Source organism: Magallana gigas, chromosome 10 (genome assembly GCF_963853765.1).
Source record: "Magallana gigas chromosome 10, xbMagGiga1.1, whole genome shotgun sequence".
NCBI lineage: Eukaryota > Metazoa > Mollusca > Bivalvia > Ostreida > Ostreidae > Magallana > Magallana gigas.
In genome coordinates this window covers 12,265,239-12,287,563 of record NC_088862.1, presented here as the reverse complement: position 1 = coordinate 12,287,563, position 22,325 = coordinate 12,265,239, and the positions used below count along the sequence as shown (strand labels likewise).

General features: G+C 33.1%; 1 protein-coding gene across 1 annotated transcript; it reads left to right on the top strand.

Annotated features, from left to right (window-relative positions):
* Positions 1–3,777: 3,777 nt before the first annotated feature.
* LOC105339417 (uncharacterized) lies at positions 3,778–16,574 on the top strand. Its single transcript, XM_020071852.3, has 4 exons — positions 3,778–3,808; positions 10,101–10,265; positions 13,191–13,288; positions 15,196–16,574. The coding sequence occupies exons 1-4, from the start codon at positions 3,778–3,780 to the stop codon at positions 16,420–16,422; spliced, it is 1,521 nt and encodes a 506-aa protein (XP_019927411.3). The 3' UTR covers positions 16,423–16,574.
* Positions 16,575–22,325: the final 5,751 nt, after the last annotated feature.

The following is a 22,325-nucleotide window of genomic DNA, read 5'->3' as shown; positions in this document are numbered from 1 at the left end:
ACACATTACATTATGTTTTATTTTTTTTTATGTCTGTATGATTCAGTCACGTAGCATCGTTTTTGAAAGTCGGGGGGGGGGGGGGGGGGGGGCAGACTCATCCAAAAAATCTTGACAAGACAAAAAAAAACCAACTTTCTAAAAGCGTGAAAATCGTAATTCGTGGGGGAAGGGGGGGGGGGGGTACATGAACAATCCAGATTTAAACATGTCTTCATCTCCATCTGCTTGCTTTCGAAGACTACACGCCTAATTCTAGTACGTTTTAACAGAATGATACATACTCAGAATATTTAAAACATGTCAGTTTATAATCAAAACAAATATTTTTCAAAGAAAAGTATTTACGTGACGCCAAACAAGAAGTATGAAGGATTTTACAATAAATATTCCATTAATGTACATGTGCATTGTATATTTCTAAGGCAAAAAAAAAACGATAGGGAATTTCCCGCTTATTTTACTATCAATTATGGCCTTATCTGATGCATCGCACGAGTAATTTCTCGGTTAGGTATCCGTTATATGCAGTGTCAAATTCGATATATTCAAGTAGTCGTGCACGCGTAGTCGTACACAAATAAAAGTAGTTTTAATCTTTGTATTGGTAAATGTGTTGATTCAAATATCGATCCTAAATAAAGAATAGGGAGTGGATTCAAATTTTCAGTCAAACTTTTCACGTAGACTTGCCCGAGATAATCTATGGTGAGGTAAATTTCCATCGTTTAAGCAGAACAAAAATGCATTAAACCTTTTATAGATTTTCTGCATCACTGGTTCTTACTACAATTACTGCCTGCATGGTTTAAAAATAAAGTTTTCACAGGATGAATTCAAACCTTTCACTGGATTGAGAGATGTTTGAATGTCGGCAGAATGTTTAATATGAAATGGTCACTGATATAAATCATTTCCATTATTATTCCAGTACATTTCAGTTGTCGTTCATGTGACTTAACTGCAGATACATTTCAGCTACTATTCAGTAATATTACAGCTACCATTTATTAATATTTAAGATACAATTCAGTCATATTTCATTAATCATTCAATCATATTTCAGTCATATTTCATTCCAATTTTTAATTAGTCTATTGATTCAGTCATATTTTATTCATATTTTATTTACCATTCATTCATATTTTAGTCATGATATTTCATTACAAGTTAGTCAAATTTCAGTCATATACAAGTTACCATTGATTTCAGTCATATTTTAGTCACATTTCATTTACCATTCAGTCATATTTCAGCTTTTATTCAGTTACCATTCCATCATTTCACTTGCAATTCAGCACACTTCAACGATTATGCAGATACCATTCAATCGCCATTCAGATTTACAATAATGTCAAATTATGGCTTTGTTTCAGTTACATTAATTTTCAGCTTTCATTAAAGAACAATGTATGTAGCTCTGCTACCATTGAGTCATTTTTCAGTGCACTGTTCCTACAATTATAATTAAATGACCATTCATTAAGTCTTATGCTACAATGTCAAGTGACCAGTGTCAAGTGTACCAGTGTCAAATCAGTCTTATTTTTGCACCGGTCTGAAGAAAAATACACATGTAAGGAAGTCTTAGTTCTTCTAATCCATTACTCGTACGTAACAGAAATCTTTGTAATTATTGTAATACTAAAAATACAAAAATTTTAGAACATCATTACACAATTATATTTGAAAATCTCAGTGATCGCTTGGTATAAAAAAAGAACTACTTCAGGGGAAAATCTGATTTATTTGAAATGTACTTGTTTGGGTAAACATTTAAGGGACAACGCGATTGAGAAATAAAATAGTAATATTCTCAATCCTAACTTCCTTGCTTTCGTAGTTTCCATGTGTATGTAGTTGATGCACGGTTTTTAAATCTTATGTAAGGAATTGAAACATTGTACATGATTGTACATGTGAGAACTACTCGCTTATTATAAAAATGGACTTCTGGTTTTCCTGGCTTGTGCTCACACAATTAAGTCAGAGAAATGGAGTCTAACTATTAAATGAAAAGAAAAATATGAACAAGCGCGCATGCATGTTTTATAATCATGGCTACATGCAGTTATTATAAAGTACATTCTATTTCTAAGAAAGGTTAATATCGAGTAAATATCGATTTAATCGTTTAATTTGGGTATACGAAGTATAGAAGAATTTCGCAATCAATCTTCATTTAAATGCGCACAAGATGGGAATCTTTTTAAGGGATTTCCTTCTTTTTTTTAGGTATGCACCCTTTCATGAAAAATGAATCACCCGTATGACCTTTACCTGTTACAACACAAAAGTACTCTTGCTAGGTATTGGTAAAATGCAGTATCGATTTGATACTTATATGTTTACAATTAATTTCATTATACAATGTTTAACTCTTGTTTTGCGTTTGGTATCTATTTATGGTGACTTAATTATATCAAATACAAATATGATGAATTCTGAATAAACGTACATTTAGGTAAAATATCTGAGATACATGACTGTATGTTTTGCTCAGAAAACTCAAAAGTGCAGTTCGCTCTCCATTTCGCCGCTTCAATTTCATTAATCTTTCTTTTGAATAAGGTTCAAGTGTTACATGTATCAAAAATCTCAGTTACAGCAATAATTTTATTAAATAAACTTATAAGATATGATCAAATACTATATACACTTTTAACGCACTCCGTATTTCTAAACATTTTATTTTGCATTTTTTAAATATTTTTACCTGCCCAGTGTATGAAAGGAAAATGTTTGTTACTCTCCAAAATAATGACAAGAGGTCTAATAGATGTACACGTGTATTTCTGTAAAATTTACGTTTGTTCGTTAAAATACGGGCCCGTTAAAATATACAATTCTCCTAACAGGAACTTGATCCAAAGGATCGGAAAACGTCGTGTTGGCAGGCGCATATCATCAGGTCAAAGTTCTCTCTCTCTCTCTCTCTCTCTCTCTCTCTCTCTCTCTCTCTCTCTCTCTCTCTCTCAGTTACAATGTAATTATAATGTTTACTATATGAGTTCTTATAAACCCGAATTATTTAACTTCCAGCACTAGTCGAAGAGCTGCTACATGTGATAATTTTTCTACAATCAAGCTATAATAAACAAAAATATTGTACATAATGATAAAATTGCACGTATAAAAGCAACATGTACATATATGATATGAGAAGAATTTTCATTCTGATTATTACTTTATTTGTGATGTTTATATAGTTAAATCTAAATTTTTCCTAATAAATGAAATTAAAGTTATTTTGTTCTGGTATTATTGTTACCCTCCTTTACACTGGTTGTCATTTGTTAAGATAATAATCACTTATAATGATGAATAAAATTAATATTATTGATTAAATTGATACAAGGAAGTAAAAAGAAGCCATAATTATCAATTAGATCACCCATAATAACACATATGACAGATGAGTGTGTGTGTGTGGGGGGGGGGGGGGGGTTGTAAGGTGTATACGGGGGGTGGTTTCCACCTCCTCTGTTTGTTTAACCTGACACGTGCCGGGAGAGTTTACCCCCTTATCCGTGTCCAATGTATACTTGAGTATGTGTCCCCCTTAGATTAAACCCTTCCGTGTAACCTCCTGAACCCCAATAGTTGACTCGTCTGCACACGTGGTTATTCTAATTATCCAATTAGATAATCATGATTAGGAATTTCAAATTGCGATTTCCATTCATTTATAATACGAAGAATTTACTATTTTGCGGTATTCTAAAAGAAACAGTTGCCTGTTGGAGTGTTTCTTAACGAACGTATTCCGACTGGAAGATGGCACAGCGACCAAAGCGGGCCTTAGCAGGTATAGTTTTAGTAGTAATTAATGTACAAAATTAATGTACATGAAGATTGTAATTAATTATCTCCAATTGATCAGTTATTATATACATGTATATATTAAAGCAATCATAAATATATATAGGAGTAAACCTGAACATCTATCAAACCAGTTTAATTACATTAACTATCATGATTATGTGGATCTCCAGAACTTTTGCATGAATTTGTTTCTACATGTAGGGAGAGGGCGAATTAAGTTTTTATAACTTGTGCCCAATCCCATTGTTATATATAATGCAATAAAATATGTTCAAATCAACTTTTGCATTGATCTTAATTTCCGCTTTTGTAATATGATGGACTACAATAATTTGAAAAAAAAATTTACATTCACTTAGGTTTTGGAGTGTTTAGGGTAAAGCATGAAATACATTATTAATACATGTACATGTGCTACATTTAAGCACACATGATAAGTAACAACCTTTTTAATTTTAACAGCATGCTGCATGTCATTTTAAGCGGAAAAAGCATAGGTTGTGTACATGTAAAGACATTGAGAATTGAATTCTTTTAAGATACCACCAGTAGCAATTAGCTGCTCATCCAATTAAACGAACCTATCAAAGTCGCAAATTCTTTAGTTGTTTTCAAAACACAAGACTAGTCGTAATATATATATATTTAAAAAAAACAACAACGAAGACGGCTATTAGAAATAACTGTTTTCATACAATTGATAATTAATCCAATTATGCTATTAAGCACTTTTATTAAAATCAAATAAAGATAAACGTTGTTAACTGTAATTAAACAATGAGCAAAAAATCTGAATACTACCATAACCATGATAACAGTAAAAATGAATTTTAAAAAAGATAAACATAATTAAAAACCAAAAATATGAATTAACATAATGAATTACGGGACGAAGAAATTACATGTGTACTTGTTAATACAAAGCGCACAAGGTATGCAAGGGGGGAGGGGGGGGGGGGGGGTATGATAAACAAACAAATGGACGCAAGTGAAGCGGTATACATAAGAGGGAATGTACAATGTATTTGATATTGTATGAATTAGGGTATGAACGGGTAACTGCGATCTTGAATCTTATCAACATTAGTTTACAAAATAAATTGATAATTATACATGTACTTGGCAGATTGCAATACGGGGGGATGCAGTACTGTAATTATGATAATCCCATATTTCTTACACATCCCAAACCTAACCTACCCCCCCCCCCCCCCCCCACACACACACACACAAGAACTCTCTTTTTTTGGCAAATATTATTTAATTCCTTTATGAAGTTCATAGTTGAATGTAATTGCATAGACACCAAATAAACTTTCCAATAATTGAATTCAACGGCTCTTGAATTAAAGAACAGGGGGCCCTGATACTCTAATTAACCGAAATAACCACATGCATATCCGGAAATTTCAGCCAAAATTCTGAAATTTACACAGGTGAATGGTTTTGGCTAGGTGGGGTTGGTGTACAGTTACATTTAGGGGGAGGGAGAAAACAAAAGAAATTAATTACAGGTGACCTATAGTCCGTTTGAGAGTGACCACAAGTTTTTTGATAAAAAATTTCTACTGCGATGAGGGATTTATTTACGTGTAATCATATTTAATCATATGCACGTCTATTATCTATATATACTCACAGGGGCTAAGCCTGTTTTATCATTAATTTCTTTATTTATGGTTACATTGAAATTAATGTTAAAACGGGCTCGGTCCCTGTGTATATACTTAAGAAATTGTTAAATTGATTTATTAGAATCAGCTGAAAATTACCTGGGTTAGCTTTTGTTTTGGATTTTTGCATTCGTACAATAAATCTGCCTTTTTATAGACACATTCTTGAAATTAGTCATCTAGTGTTATATGTACGATCAGTTGTTCAACAAAATCCTTGGCTTAGTGGGTCTTAATATAATTTTATAGGTAAATGGGTTTCAGCTACATGTATATACATTACTGTACAAACCTTTTTTTTATTTGCCGGGTCTTTCGATAAATCTAAATTTGACTACTTTGTAAAATGCATGAATACCGTCAATAAATTTATTTTTATTTCATTAATTTAGTTTGAAGGACAAATAAAATTTTGATGACCAAAAATATTTTGAGGCTGAGGGTTAAGAATTATTTAATAATACATGTATGTAAGTTTATTATTCAATATTTTGCTAGGTGTGAATAACAAATTCGGAATTTTGGCTAGGTGGCTAGGTGGGAATAACAAATTCGGAATTTTGGATAAGTTGGAATACATGTAAATCCTGGAAATACAATGAAAACAACCGAAATGCATTTACTGCTATATAAATACATTTAATTTATCATTATAAATACCAGAATTAAAGAATTCAATACATTTTTTTTAAAAGTAGTGTTTAAAATACTTACAAGCATTATTTAATGTATTAATATATTGGAATATATAGATATCAAGAAATTAAACATCTTGATACATGTAATAATAATAAATCAATGTATTCAAAACAGACGATCTTAACAGAGTTCAAAGAACGGTAACTCTTATAACGTACATGTACATTGAAAAAAATAAGTACAGTCATGTATTTTGATAAACGTATCAAAGGAGAGACTTCATAAAATGTTTTTGAACTTGCTTATTAAATTGTTATCTTGAAAACAAATAAATTTATGCACGTAGAAAACATTCTTCTATACACTCAAATGTAAATGTAAGGTGGTTGCAAATGCGATACACATTACAACAATAGCCGTAGGGATGCTTTTTTTTAATTTCACTTATTCTGCCGACACACAATGATATTTCACATTAAAAAAAATCTAGATATATTGTATTTAGTCACAGAAGTGGGAATTTTCTTTGAGAGAGAGAGAGAGAGAGAGAGAGAGAGAGAGAGAGAGAGAGGTAAAACGTAGATTCCAATTGTTCCAATGTGTATCAAAATCCTCATTTTTACCAATTTTATCTTTAAAAAAAAATAAAAAATGAATTTCTGCGTTTAGAAATCTTTCAAGACTACACTGCACATAATGAACGCTTTACTGTTTCTCAGTACACCTCGCTGTGTAAATATAGTACACATATTTTATCCAAAGAAAGATGAGATAAATTTACCATATCCTAGCATTCATCAAGGATGCCTAGAATAAAAGGGTTTTATTGGTAAATGTAATATGAAAATGTAATTTTTTTTTTCATTTTACAAAATTATTTAATATTAATGTTCAAATTTTTGAAGGGATGATTGAACACAATCACAACCCCACGGTACATGTATATGTTCTATGGTTTTATCGTCTCAGTGACAGAAGGTACACATTTTGGAGTTTACTTGTTTCAATTTTGAAGTAACTTACATTTTTTTTAGTGTTGTGAAAAGTTGTCCATGTCCTTTATATATAATAATTCATTTCACCTTGTGTTTACCTGTTCTCACAGTATAAAATATCACAAAGGAACTTTGCATTCTTTACATTTTTAAACATAAATATAATATATGTTTGCTCTATTAAAAGGGTTTGCTACTTTCTTTTTTTGTAAGTTTGATTTTCAACCGACTTTCTGATTCAAGTTTTTATTGCATTGATTACATATATATATATATATATATATATATATATATATATATATATATATATATATATATATATATATATATATATATATATATATATATATATATTTTTATATATATATATATATATATATACATTATTTGCATATTCTAAAAAAGTTAACCTTAAAGTCTACATGTGCATACGTATCACCACACTTATCAAAACGAAGAAAAGGGTCATCTTTGACAATAATATCACTTATGCCTATACATTGATCTTAAAAATTGCCATTGAAGCCAATTCCATTAATAAACTCAAATCTTTTGTTCCATCTGTGAACTACAGCTTGTCAATTTTTTACCTTAAAAAACAACTAAATAGTCATTGACGAAATAATGTCATTTACTAATGAAGAATTAAAAAATAACTTGTACAAATAAACAACATCACAAACAGGGAGATCCCTGAAAAAGTCAATACTTAAACTTATGAAACTGACTTATTGAACAGGTACTGTGGGATCTCCCTTATTAGTTAAAACCACCTGAACAAATATTGAGATCACCCAGGTAAAATATATACAAAAATAGTAAACAACAATGGCAGGGTGATCTCCCTTAATATGACGACATGTAAAAAATTAAGGTGGCGTATACAAAGTTCTGCCATAAATCCAGAATCCATTGAATTTCCGCCACCCAAAGGAAATAGATGGAACTGGAGACTTAAACTGTATTATACATTTTCATTTATTTAAAATGTCTGATATTATTGTAAAATAGTTGTTTATTGAAAAGGAATTCCACCTTATATGGATTATAGGGATATAAAATAAATGCGAATCTGCAGTAACTCCAGACCCTTCACAGGTACATGTGTAATATGTAGATCCACAATTGCTTTAAAAATATCCATTAAGCACTTGACGTTTTTTGACGATTTTAAAAGTATATTAAATTTGTTAAATAATTCCATACCACATAATGTTAATTCATTTTGATTAATATACATGTACATGTATAAGGTATGGAATGGGATGAATTACAGATCCTGCAGAAAAACACTCTACTGTCATACACCCTTCGGAACTCCTTTGGGGTTTTTTTTTCACTTGACGTGTAACTTATCAGACGATTTTTGCAACATTGAACAGGTACTGTACTCGTTATGAAATCATACAGTTTTGTTTAAATCACAGTTTCACCCATAATGCATTTAGTACTGTTAAATCAACTTCGAATTTCGGGCATCTACAATGTAAATGTTCAATCATTGTACAAGGTGTCGAATCCATATTAACTATTTTCAATAGTCTGTAGTTTTAGTACAAAAACTAAGGAGGCGAATTTCCATGTAGATTTTGTATAATGAAAATCATTGGTACATGCATGGTGAAGAATGCACGGATCTGGGGGGGGGGGGACACTTAGTAGGAAAAAATTATTGTGTTTTTTTAATTAATAACATAATTATAATTTTTCTGTGATAATTTTTTTTTTAACTATCAGAATTTTTTTTCGAAGTCCGGAACGGCATTTTATTGTATAATTATGTTTTCGTTGGGTCAAAAACTTATTTTCTTACATGTACATGTATATGCGCATAAAACAACTTTGTTACAGTGTATATCATTATGAATGCACATATTCATAATTATGTGGTTTAATTATTAATGTCTTTCATTTTTTCCATGATAAATTATTGAAAGCTTTAAAATTCTAGATAGATTTGACAATGTTAACGTTTGAATTCTTTATAAGTTCTCATCCTACAATCTGCTTTTCAATATGATCATGTTACACTTTAAGTGTACGTCTATTCAATGATATTAATAAGCAGAAATATAATTGTTTTGTCTTATCTAAAACGTAAGTAAAGATATATCAAGTGTGCAGAAGTGAGTTTTAGAGTAAAATTGATTGTTCAGGCAATTTTTTTTGCAGTGCATATTTATGGAGGAACAAATATTACTGTAACATTTGTTGGATAAGCCAGTCTGGAAATTGCAAAACCCAAAATGCTATCTCTCTCTCTCTCTCTCTCTTTCTCTCTCTCTCTCTCTTTCTCTCTCTCTCTCTCTCTCTCTCTCTCTCTCTCTCTCTCTCTCTCTCCGTGCAGCTTTTTGATTTAGGTTTTATCGTGTAAACAAGCAGCTTAGGCAAAATTATATAAATAGTACATGTTTGGGTGTATAACTGTTGAAATTGACACCCCTAGAAAACAATTGTCTACCGACGCGAAGCGATGTTGACAATAGTTTTCGAGGGGTGTCAATTTCAACAGTTACCCTCCCAAATGGGCACTTTTTATTTTATTATACTAAATGAATGTCTTATTTTTAAAGAAAATTTTACTGCTTTTATATAGAAATGAAGTAAATTTTACAGCGAACCGTACGCGCATAATTTACGCGCATGTAACAATTCGTTGCCAAGTGTGTTGCTAACGCTGAGGGTAATAGAACGGATTACAAACTGAGTCTAAACCAATCAGATTTCAATTTCTAACACGAAAGTCTAAATTCTCCATATCCAAATGAACCAACAAAGACTTAAAAAATCAAATACTGCGTTTCATAAAACTAATGTTTAAGTTAAAAACAAATTTCAATAACCGCCAAAATCTGTATATTTACTAATTTCAAAGCTCCTCGTATGATTAAATCACTGAAATCTGTGAGTAAGCATTGCATATCTTAAAATTCATCTTAGTGGACTAATACTGTATCTTTTCTTTCAGCAAAAATCCCTACTTGGGCCGCAGTACATTACCCCGAGGACGACTCTACTGGCGTCATCTACACCAATAAGATTCTCGATCTCTCTTCCTGTGAAGAGAATGCAGAGATTCTCATTCGCTGGACCAAGGACTCGTTGGTACCTGCCCGTATCATAGCCGTGTCAGGTAAATAAATTGTTATAGAATTAGTAAATCGGTTTGGAAATTAGTTTCTGTTGCGCACATAATTATTCCTGTTTGTTCAAATAGAGGTTTTATTTTTTAATAGATATTACATGTAATACAAAGTAGTTTTATATATGATCGACCGAATAATCATTTAGAGTGATGAATGGTCATTGCCACCTTTTGGCTTTATGTACCTCATTTAGACGAAGAGTTGTGTAATAAAAGAAGATATTATCTAAACAACTCGTTAAAATGCTTTCTATGGTGATTTATGCAGGATATAAAGGTGGCGACATTGCAGAAAAAATCCATAACCCACGTTAGAAGGTTATATAAACAAAAATGTATGCAATGATCGTTACCTTTATAACCTTTCACATCGCTCTTTTAACAAATTAATAAATTGATTGTAAACAGTATTAAGTAAAATTCACTAAAAAACTGTTAATGTGCATCAGTTCGTTAACAAAAACAAACAACGAAATCGTCTTCTATGAGAATTTAAATCAGGCATCACCATGATCACTTCGTGCAGTCCATGATTATTATTAGGTCGCTTTAGGTTTCGACCAATCGATAAACGGGGCGAGTAGGGATTCACTTTATAAAGCGACAAACCTGGAAATTCCACTTACAACTACTGTATTGCAATTTCAAAAATATCAAAGTCAATTACTGTTAATGTATATAAGAACGTTAGCTTAAAGAAACAACCAAATTGTCTTCTGTGAGACTTTGAGTCTGACATCATCACGATTATATCGCGCAGTCTATGATTTTTCTTAGGTCGTTTTAAGTTTCGACAATCGATAAACAGGGCGTGTCAATTTCAGTCCTTTGTAGATGTAAATATAAAGATATAAATATAGGTCGTATCTACGGAAGCAAATGTTATAATTATTTCGCCGCAAAAGCGAAACAATGTATAGTACTTGAGATACATAAAGTTTAAGTCATTCATAAGAAATGTTATGTCGGTCTCAAAATATATTTCCTTCGATGCATATTTTCGGCAACTTTACTATGAGAATTTGTTCATTTTTCTTGGTTAATTTTCGGAGGGGGGGGGGGGGGGAGGTCAATTCCCCGCCACTGAACTTTTCTAAGACTTCAATCCGCACATTAAGACGAGTCAGATCTACTGTACAATTTTATCCAACACCGCATCAATTAAAACACTCATCAGACATGTACATTCTTAGCGGGTGCGTCTAATTACCCAAATTGACCCAAATAAACGCAATTTAGTCATTTTTTTTCCGATTCGCTTTTTAAATCGAATCGAATCTTAAAAGAAAACAACAAATTTTCTATATACCTATACACATACATGTAATATACACGATACTGAATTGTTTCAACATTAGGAAGGGGAAGGGCTCCGGGAAGGAACGAGTACCTAAACTCTCATAATGCTTGATATATTAAGTAAAGCCCCTTTCACATTTGGCACACAAGCAGAAGCGACTGAATATTCGTGCGACAGATAAAATTAGATATGAATCGTAAACTGTTGCCGAAATAATCGCATTTGGAAAAAGTATGCGTACGAAATTCGCACGATCAAAGCGAGCGTTGCGCGATGTAAACGCATTAAATCTTGCGATATGTCTTGCGTCTATATGCGACTGTTGTACAATGAAAGCGACTGTTGAAAGATAATGCGATAGGATCGCGCGTGAGAGACCAGATGGTCGGACGATTGAACGTGCGCCAATACGATTGGACGTGTGGTCATGTGTTCCATGGTACGAATGCTCGTGCGAGTCAGAGGGGGTATAAATACTGCCCATTTCCGACGCTCTTCAGTAGACATAGTTGAAAGCTGAGAGCGCATGCCGCCCGAGAAGAAACAGCGATGCAGCAACATTTAATATACCTCAATATGATTATTCTATTATATTTGATTGGTCTAGAAAGTCACGTGACAGGGCGATTTCATAGGAATGAAAAAGCTGATATGAGCATATGATGTATCAAAAATATTTAATCATTATGATTCTCTATATATCACAAAACCAACAATCAAACAATCAAACAATTTTTAGAAATCAACGTGTTTTGTATAATCAAATGTTGTTCGTTTATTACATTAATGTTCAGGGAATATGAAGATTTATTCCCCCTGAAAAACAAATTTCCCGCAGGCGATGCCCTGGGGAAATATGATTTTTCTTTGAGAAATAAATCTTCATGTCTCCTCACCATCATGAAATAAATGCATATGGTTGAATTGTGGTCTATATACTAGTGGCGAAGAATGGGATATTACTGATTAGTCGTGCAATGACAGTAAAACGTTGCAAGATAACATGAGACATGTTGAGCAACAGACTCATGGTCGCACAATACGCGCTTTAACAACCGCGATTCATCTTACGACCTTTAAAAATCGTGCATCACTCTTGCGAGTACACAAAACGTTGTAAAACGTTCTTACTAATGTTCGTGCGTTGCACTGCGATGATTTGGATCGCATTCGGTCGCGTCTGAATAGTGTGCATGTCCACTATTTTGAGGAGACTTGATGCGAGCACTAAAACGCATGCAACGACTGCGAGAGCTCGTGCAACGTATGAGAGAGCAAAGTGTTGTAAGGTGCTCATGCGCAAATTGTGAAAGGGGCTTAACAAATTGGTGGGTTGCAACTAGTGGATACATAACGGTGATACATGTCGAAGATTTTATAACCTTAGAGAAGATAAGATACATGTAATAGTTCGACCTTTGACATTCAACGCGTAAATAACATTTTTTAACGAGATTTTCGTAAGACTCAGAATCTTGTGCATACACAAGATAGTAGGTTTTACGAAAAGATCATTAAAAATAAATTTCATCTGGTGGTCCCATGTTAAAATTCAATATTATATACTGTAATTCACAGTAACACAGTAACTCAATTTGACATTATGATTGCAGATTCATTAGAGGAACTTGAGGATGCCATTAAACGTTTTGACGAGGCCATGGATGAAGATGAGTTTGATCCATTCACAGACCAGACACATGTCATACAGGTAATTTACAACAAGAACACCTTAAAGGGACTTGGACACTATTTTACTTAAAATTTTCAAATTTTATTTTCCAAATTCAAAGTTTATACTGATAAATATAGAAGTTTATAATGCTATGTCAAAATTTGAAAGTCAAATATCAAGTTATAAGAAAGATACAGAGTTTATTATGATAATTCTTTGTTTTGTAAACAAAGCTCGAATATTGTCATTTTTTACATATGTGTTGTGAAAGTGTAAGTTTCAATCAAATGTATTTTTCTTTTGTTGATAAAAGTATTTATGAAGATATTGAGTTTAAATAGTTTTTAAATGTCATTTTGTCTAAGAAACGGTAATTCTCTACATTACTTTTTTTGTAAACAACTATACAATGTAAGACTCTGTATCTCCCTTGTAACTTGACTTCAACATTCAATATTTTTGTCAATCATTTAAAATGCACCAGTTAACCATTTTATGCATAAAAAATAAAAATAAAATTTTTAGTCTCAAATCGTGTCCAAGTCCCTGTAACACTATTTTGAAATTCAATAAGATTTGTATGGTCTGGATTAGTCACAATATACAAACACGATTTCCTGATCACCTGTTGTCTGCAGCTATTTCACACGCATTTTACTTCTCTTGAACCTTTAGTTTATTATCAAAAAAATCAAAGATTACTTTCTTAGAAATAATTGTTAAGGTTCAAATTGGTTTCAATACTTTAAAAAGAATGAGTGTCTTAAAATATGCTCTAGGTCTTACCATCCAGACTGTAGACACGTTTATTAATCCCCTACCGGTTTTCACCGGTGGGGACTACAGCTTTCCTCTGCGTCCGTCAGTCCGTCCGTCCGTCCGTCCGTCTGTCTGTCCCACTTCAGTTTTCCACACTTTTTTCTTTGCGTTTGAGGAATAATATGAAATTTTCTGAACATCTTCAAGATGTCTAACTACAGATCAAGTTTACACTTTTGTAGCGTCTGGTTGACATATTTTCGAGAAAATTGATTTTTTTTATTCCAATTTTTTAATGTTCGGGTTCGATATTCTGCATAACATTGCATTGTTTTCACAATTTCAACAAACCGGTAAGGGACGTGTATTGCTTATGCAATACTCTCAGAATGCTTGTTATAGTGGGTTTTTTTCCAAAATTGGTCACACCATGCATTTAATGGCCGAAGGAAGTGTTTTAGTTTCTCTTTTTGAATCATCTTCTCTAGATCGACGATATCAATATCAATTTAGAAATTAAAACCCAGGCTTATTTAAAGATAGTGTCAAATGTTTATCAAGTGAAAAAGCAAAATCTGATGCTTACAACAAATAATGTAGGTTTATGATGGGTGGTTGTCGTTACAATTTAAATTTTTGATCGGCATTTCGGACGAGCTTCATACTCTATAGTTCGAATGATAAATCTCCCAACATGCCAGAGTCAGATTTTTAAACTCATATTATGATAAATTAGTTCCCAAATACCACTATTCATTTCATAACATTTTTACATATAGCACCTTCTATGATTTAACAAAACGTTGTTGAGAAGTATTAAACCATGTCAAGTTACCATGCATTACTGGTAATTTGACATTGTTAAAAATTTAATATTGACAAATTCGAAAAACCAATTGTACGTCGTATACATATTCAACAAAGCTATTTTTTCAACAATGATTTTTTTTTAGAAAAGCGCTAAAAGCAGACAATATTCACTGTGTACTACGTCATCAGTGGTAATGCGGATTTTATAGAAAAGATCACATTGTGATGATCCAAAAAATCAAATCACACTCTCAGAGTGTCACTCAGTACAATTAACAGTATCAAGAATTGAAATAATGGATAATTATTATGCTGGCACACTTACTATTGGCCTATTATTTTTTCTTCCTAATTATAAATTCATATTTTTGCAGGACGTACAAGAAAATACAGCGTTCAAAGGAATTGTGCCATCACAAGACACGACACATGAAGAAATCGCCGCCACACTTACCGGAAAGGAAAAAGCAAACCCAGAGACAGGTTCTGCAGAAACCATCACACCGTTGCAAGAGCCATCCTCTTCTGATATGCCTACACAGGAAACCCCAGAAGAAATTTCCATGCAAGAAGATTCATCAGAAAAGGATACAGATACAGAAGCACAAGAGAGAGCCATACAGATGAAATTTCTACCGGCTTCTACAGAAATGGACACACTGCCAGCTAGTAAAGTGACACCATCTACAGATATTGGTATCCAGACAGCTTTCTCCGATCCTTCTATGATTGCAGTTGGAACCCAGACTGAGTGTGAACAAGTGTCCAAAGCCATGTCAACACAGACAGAGCCATTAGAAGACCAAGATTTAGATAACACCAGTTTCCCTCTCCTCAACCTGTCAGAATATTTAACAACGATGGATTATCCTTATGTACAGAGGCAGCACCGTATGATGAAGCAAGTAGAAGACAACAACGCATCTTTGAAACGAATTCATGAGAAAGTTGACAAGATTGAGGCACTGCTGAAGAAAATTATTCATCAACCGAAGGAAGCAGAACCATACAACAACAATGGAATCGAACAGTCTACTTCAGCAGCGGCAGGAAGTGAAGCAGCATCCGTGTGTTCGAATGCAGGAAACATGCTCGCCCCTTCACTTTGGACATCAACACCGAAGAGATTGCAGACACCAGCAAAGATTGTCCCGAATTCCATCTTTAGCAATGTAGACATGCTAGCTTACAAGCCTTCCATGACATCAGAATCAGCAACACCACAGAAACAACCAAAATCCATCTTTGCCAGCGTAGAAAGTCTTGCTTCTTCTTCCTCTAATTCTTCATCAACACAGATGTCTTCATCAGCAGCTACAATCGAAGTTGCAAAGTCCATCTTTCGGAGCATTGATTTCCTTGCTGCTAGTGATTGTCCACCATCAGCTGACCTGTTATACACGGACAAGTCGTCAGACATTACAGAGGAGTCTAGGGAGACATTAGTTGTCAAACAGCAGCGTAAACCAGTGAACTCTTTGGGCTTTGCCAAGATGCGTGAAGAGGAAAGTTTTGGTGCGTTAAATTCCGAAGATGATCGTGACTGGCCTATGGAGATAGGAGGCATGCGCTGTGAAGACATACGGAACTCCGAATATTAAGTGCACATGACCTAGTGATGGTGCTTGATTTTATTCATGGCAGTACGGACGGTTTCTAGACCCTCTGTTAGAAAATGACGAAAAACAGTTACTGTAACAGTTATATATGTTGTAATTGATAACAATGAAAACTGTACAAACTTTTCATAGTATAAGAATTATATTAAAATATGCATGTATATTAAGTGAAGCTTTTTTATTTCATAAAAATGGTTAATAAACTTTAAAGCTTGTAAAATATTAATTATATTTTATTTCTATTTATGATTTGTATAGAATTTTACCCCTGACACCTTTCATAAGTTTGCTGAGTTTGGTACCTTCCAAGATAAATTTGATTTCTAAACTTTCTTCAACAATTCCCAAATTCTTCCGGATGGGAAAAAATATCAATAATTACTCTTTATAAAGCTAACTGAGAGCTTCTTTAGGTAAAATAAATTGACATTTTCAATGAAAAACCTTGAATTGTTTTCCTTTTTATCGATTGGATTTTCACCTAATTGATGTTTTTATCTTTTTTTATCTATAATCATTTAAAAAGAAGGATACCGTAACCCTGGCTAAAAAAAAAAAATCATTTTTGGTCTTTTCGGCCAACAATATACTTTCTTGGGGGATCAAAACCAAATTCATGCAACACAAGGAATAAGTGGCAGGCACGTAGCATCATCGGTGGCGGGGGGGGGGGGGGCGGCTCCCCCCCCCCCACTTTTTTGCGCAGCAATGAATTTTCTTAATCAAAAAATTGAATTTACATGGAATCCCCCCCCCCCCCGACACGTTTATGGGACCATGTAAAAAATGGTAATGAAAATAAGGAAATAAATAGTGAAATTAGAGTTTAAGTTTCACAAAAGCAAACTCATTGTACTTACTATTTGTTTCTTTACTTTTGGAGATATACACAATTAATTAGATAGGTTTATATCATTGTATAAGCATGAAACTTGATCAAACTTACCAGTCTCTGATGCACATCAAAAACGTCCTAAAATGAATATCCGTGAATCCCGTGCTGACACAAATTTGCTTGCGGTAAAAAATTGTATGATCAGATAATTTTTAATCCTGTTTTTTGTACTGACAAAACTTCAAATCATCTTGAAATTTTCTTAATTATAAGAAAGTACAGTAACAGAGAAATATGAGTTTGTGACATCTACCTCTTTAAAACGAATCGAAACTAACCAGAGATAAAAAAAAACTTAAACCAGGAATGATTGAACGATTTTTCTTGCCGAAAAAAAAACCGCTTTGAAAACCTGAAATATACAGGATGTTAATGTCAGCCCTTTCATTTTTGAATTTGCAGTGCAGGAATTATTTGTTATTGATAATTGTACATGTATTAAGTTGTTGAAGATAATGTAAAAATATTTTACTACTTTCAGTACTTTGCACAATGGTTGATAATTCAGGGATGGGGTAATTGAAAAAAGTATTTGTAATTGAGTGTAATTAATTAAATTTTTCAAAGTAATTGAAAGTAATTTGTAATTGAGTCTGTCTTCAATTACAAGTAATTGAATGTATTTAAATACATTCCAAAAATATTGTGTATTTTCAATTACTTTTCAATTACATCTCAATTACTGTTTTTCCAAGTTTAAAATATAAAAAAGGTGTCTTATAATGATAAATAGATTTTATACATGTTTGGCATGGACTTTTGTTTATGCAAAAATTAAATGTCCCATAATGTTTCATATGTTTAAACAGCATAACACACTGCCCAGGACAATAGGTAAAGATCAATTTTGTGGAGGGGTGAACCCCTCTAATACCCAAGAACCCCCATTGATTTTAGACTTAAGGGAGTCAAATATCTCATTCTTGTGAATTATAGCAATTATTATTTATATACTGATATGCTGTACTGCCGAAAGTTGTACTTTCTGAATAAACATAGTTTTAATATGTGAATAAAAATTAATTCACTATAGAGAAAATATTATTCAGAACCAAAAATGAACTCAATGGTACTTAATGAATTTAATGTTAAAGAAAATTTTTCTAGAAATTTTCAAGAAATCTGAACTGAATTATATATACAACCTTTAAAAACATAACCGTACATAAAGCTCTGTATATCTTAATGCTGTTAATATATGTATATGTTCTCAAGATTTAAAAAATTAAAGTATTTGAAATGTAATTAATTACATTTATCAAAGTAATTGAGAGTAATTAATTACATTTTAAAAAATCAATGTAATTGTAATTGCAAGTAATTGATAAAATTGTCAACGATTTGAAAGTAATTAATTACTTTTCAAAGTAATTGACCCCAACTCTGGTTGATATGCCCATGCATTGTAATATATTCTCCGATAATAGAATATAACTGTCTAACTTTTCAACTCAAAAGCTAGAAAACACATGTTCTTTATTTCTCAAATGTCAAAACTACTAGTATCTAATAAACGCCCTGTTAAATTCCTTAATGGGTATCTGGTGATGTTAGCCTATGAGACAGTCATTTTAACGAGGCCAATTTGCATGTTCATGCTATCATATCTGAATGATTTGAGACTGCCGTTCTCATTGCCGTTCCAATGAAGACAGAGCGCCGTTATAAAATTCTTTTAGCCTTCAATGAAATAAACTAAGAAATCATTTTTTGGCAGTTATTAATGGGCTGCCGCTGTTCCTACATATGTATTCCTACGCCCTTGAACGATACAGTACCCACTAATGATATAATCTTTTTTTTTTGACACATGCTTAACAGAACTCCGACTTCTTATTTCATAAAGTTTTGTTATATAAATAGTACCTGTTTTGGAGGGTATATGTCTAATGCCAATGGTTTTCTCTGGGGTGTCAGTTACAAAATTGCTTGATGATGATGAGATATTCGAAATTCGATATTGGTCTTTTCTTTGGCTTGTTCAGATGACATGCATAGCTTCTAACTGATGCTTCATTTTTGCGTCCCGAAGCACGCACTATAATGCGTCTTGCCTCTATCCCTGCTTCATCCATAGCTGTTATTGCTGTTTCACGATTTGATTGGTTAATGTATATCCGAGACAACTTGACTTTCTTGAGAATTTCAGAAATAAGTCAAGCTAGGGTGTGTTTTCTTTATAGAGATTTGCAGTACCATGTTGTACGTTCTTCTGATAAAGTCTCTATAGGACGCTGCAACAATGCATCCAATTTCTTCTGAAGCTTTGAAAAATACTTTTTTGAATGCATTCATGGGGCACATACTTCCTAAATGTGGCTGTGCATTCATTCTTCCTTCTCCAATTGCTTCTTTTGGTGCTGCATTGGTATAATCATGAAAATCATTATTTATATTTTAAGAAAGGTGAGTGTTTAATAATCAGATTAAACCAGACTTTGTTTGTAACCCACATGGTCTATTAACATTGAATACAATGCTTTCAGAATTAAACACTCAGTTTATTTAGGTCTTCTGTGAAAAATTTATAATCCATGGATCCGAAACCTTTCTTTTTCATGTCCGTGATGGCTGATGTAAACTTCTTTTTGAATTGTTGAATTCTGGACGGTGATTGTCAATTTTGTAATGTCTTTTGAATATTTAGAAAGACCATATTTTAGGTTGTTCAATGAATTCACTTTGAGGCGGCTCATTTCTGTTTTTGTCCCAACGGAAACAAAAAAAGTCACAGATTCTAGTTCTTGCTTGGACAGACCTTCGAATTCCCCACTTCCTCTTGTTGTCAACCGGAAGGTGCGGAATAGATTAACAGACCTCTTTATAGTACGTTTAGAACTAACAGAGTCTTCCTATCAAATATTTTGCTCTTTGGGACTCTTCCACATTTGCGAACATGCTTTTTCCTTGTCCGTGTTGTCGTTTGTTTTCTTTAACAAGCTTATCTTTTAAAAAGATTAGTGAGCTAGTGTAGCCATCTTTTTAAAACACAGTACACGTAGTAGATTTTTAAACCATTTGTTTAATTTTCGGAATCGATTAATATTAATAGAAAGGCACAGTTGTGTACTGAAACTGTGTTGGGGGTGTTGTGGGGGCCTCAGAATGGTAAATCTAGAGTGGGCTTCACATTGGCAATAGCATAGTTCATTCATTAACCGCTCTTTAATCATTTGGTGTTTATTGTATTTCAAGTCTGAGATAAAAAAAAAAACAAAACAAATAAGAGATCAGTAGAACCAGTGGTATTGTTTTGTAGCAATCTTATCTTCTAGGGCCTTTGTGGCAAGCTTAAAAAAACTATAAATGATCTAAAAATGCGATTTTGATTGAGTTTATAGATTCATATAACGTTTACTTTTATTGTATCATAACCACTAAAGACATTAAAGACATTCACAACAGGTCGGACGTTCATTGCAGACCAGTGTTCTACATTTAGATATTTTTATTATATCATTAAGAGTGCAAACGCAACCCTAATGATGTAAATGTTTGTATCATTAGGGGTTGACCATGTAGCTTTTGGCTTGTTTTATTAAGCGTTTATAAGGATGCTGTGCATTTGAGACGCTTAAAGCTGACATGACTTCGTAAATACGCATTACTTCCCTTTTATCTCCGACTACCGCCATATAAGTTGTCGATTTCTATTGTTCTGCTCATCGCTACACACCCCCTATATAAGGCCGAGAGCACTATTCATGCTTCATCGCATTCAGGTATTTCATTCACCCGAACACGTTACCTTGGCCGAAAAGACATGTAGAAACACGTTTGGAACAAAAATAATATGACAACCACTTCACTGGCAAGGCATATCCAATGAATGACGAAACAAGCAGACTGAAATACAGCCACAGATACTTCAAAAATTCTCGATAAGTGTAGACCGTTTTCCTGTGTATAATATAACATCGCACATGCGCAAACTACACACTATGGCAGATCGAGCAATGTCAATTATCGCATGGATTTTTAGAAAGGGGGCGTTTTTGTAAGAACGGATGGAAACTAGGTTACGTTGTTACTTTCTTGGATTGACTATCATTTATCTATTATGTTGGAGGTACTGCCGCCGGGGTTTTAAAAATGATGCAGACGTTATGCATTGATTCTGTATGAACGACACACGTGTTCGATGTGCATGCGAAGTAAGGCAGCACTCTATGTGCAAAATATAACGGATACCTTGGAAATTCTTTCAAAGAATAAATATACTTTGTATTTATAAATTGTTGATTCCTTTATTATTATTACAAACATTTTACTACATTGTGTAGTTCATGCATTCAGAAGTCCTTGCAACCTGAATGCCTCGATCAGAAAGCAACCGACCGTAACTTTCTCAACCGGTATATATACCCCAATGACAGTAGAGAAGCGATCAATACTAATATGACGACCAAATGCTTTTATGACTTCATGTCAGCTTTAACGATAAAACTGTATCATTAAGCGGCGATTTGTCATTAGCGGTTGATGTTGTCAACTACCAATGCCAGAATTTATAGCATTAGGGGTTGCAATTGCAACTCTTAATGATATTTGTATCATTAAGCGGCGTTTTATCATTAGATGTTGATACATAGCTATTTGAATAGAAAAAATTGTGTAACGGCCGAGATTCATCGAATACGGTCGCATCGTCATGTTAACATTTTTTTTCAAGCATGGTTCGGGTTAGAAGTCACAAGAACGGAAGGATATGAATTGTGTAGCTGTTCATGCCTATATAATTACATCAGTGTATATTTCCCCTTATGTTTGCATTGGAAATTGCAACTTTCAGTTTCCTATGAATACACCTAGCATTTTCAGGGCGAATGAGCACATACATGAGCACATATATTAACGTTATCAGGCGTTTTGAATATATTTATTATTGTAAGATTAAACCAAACATTCAAACTTGCATAAGCAATTTGATACGTATATGTACTTATGAAAAATAATCGTTAAATCAAATATATTAGTTAACTAGATACGA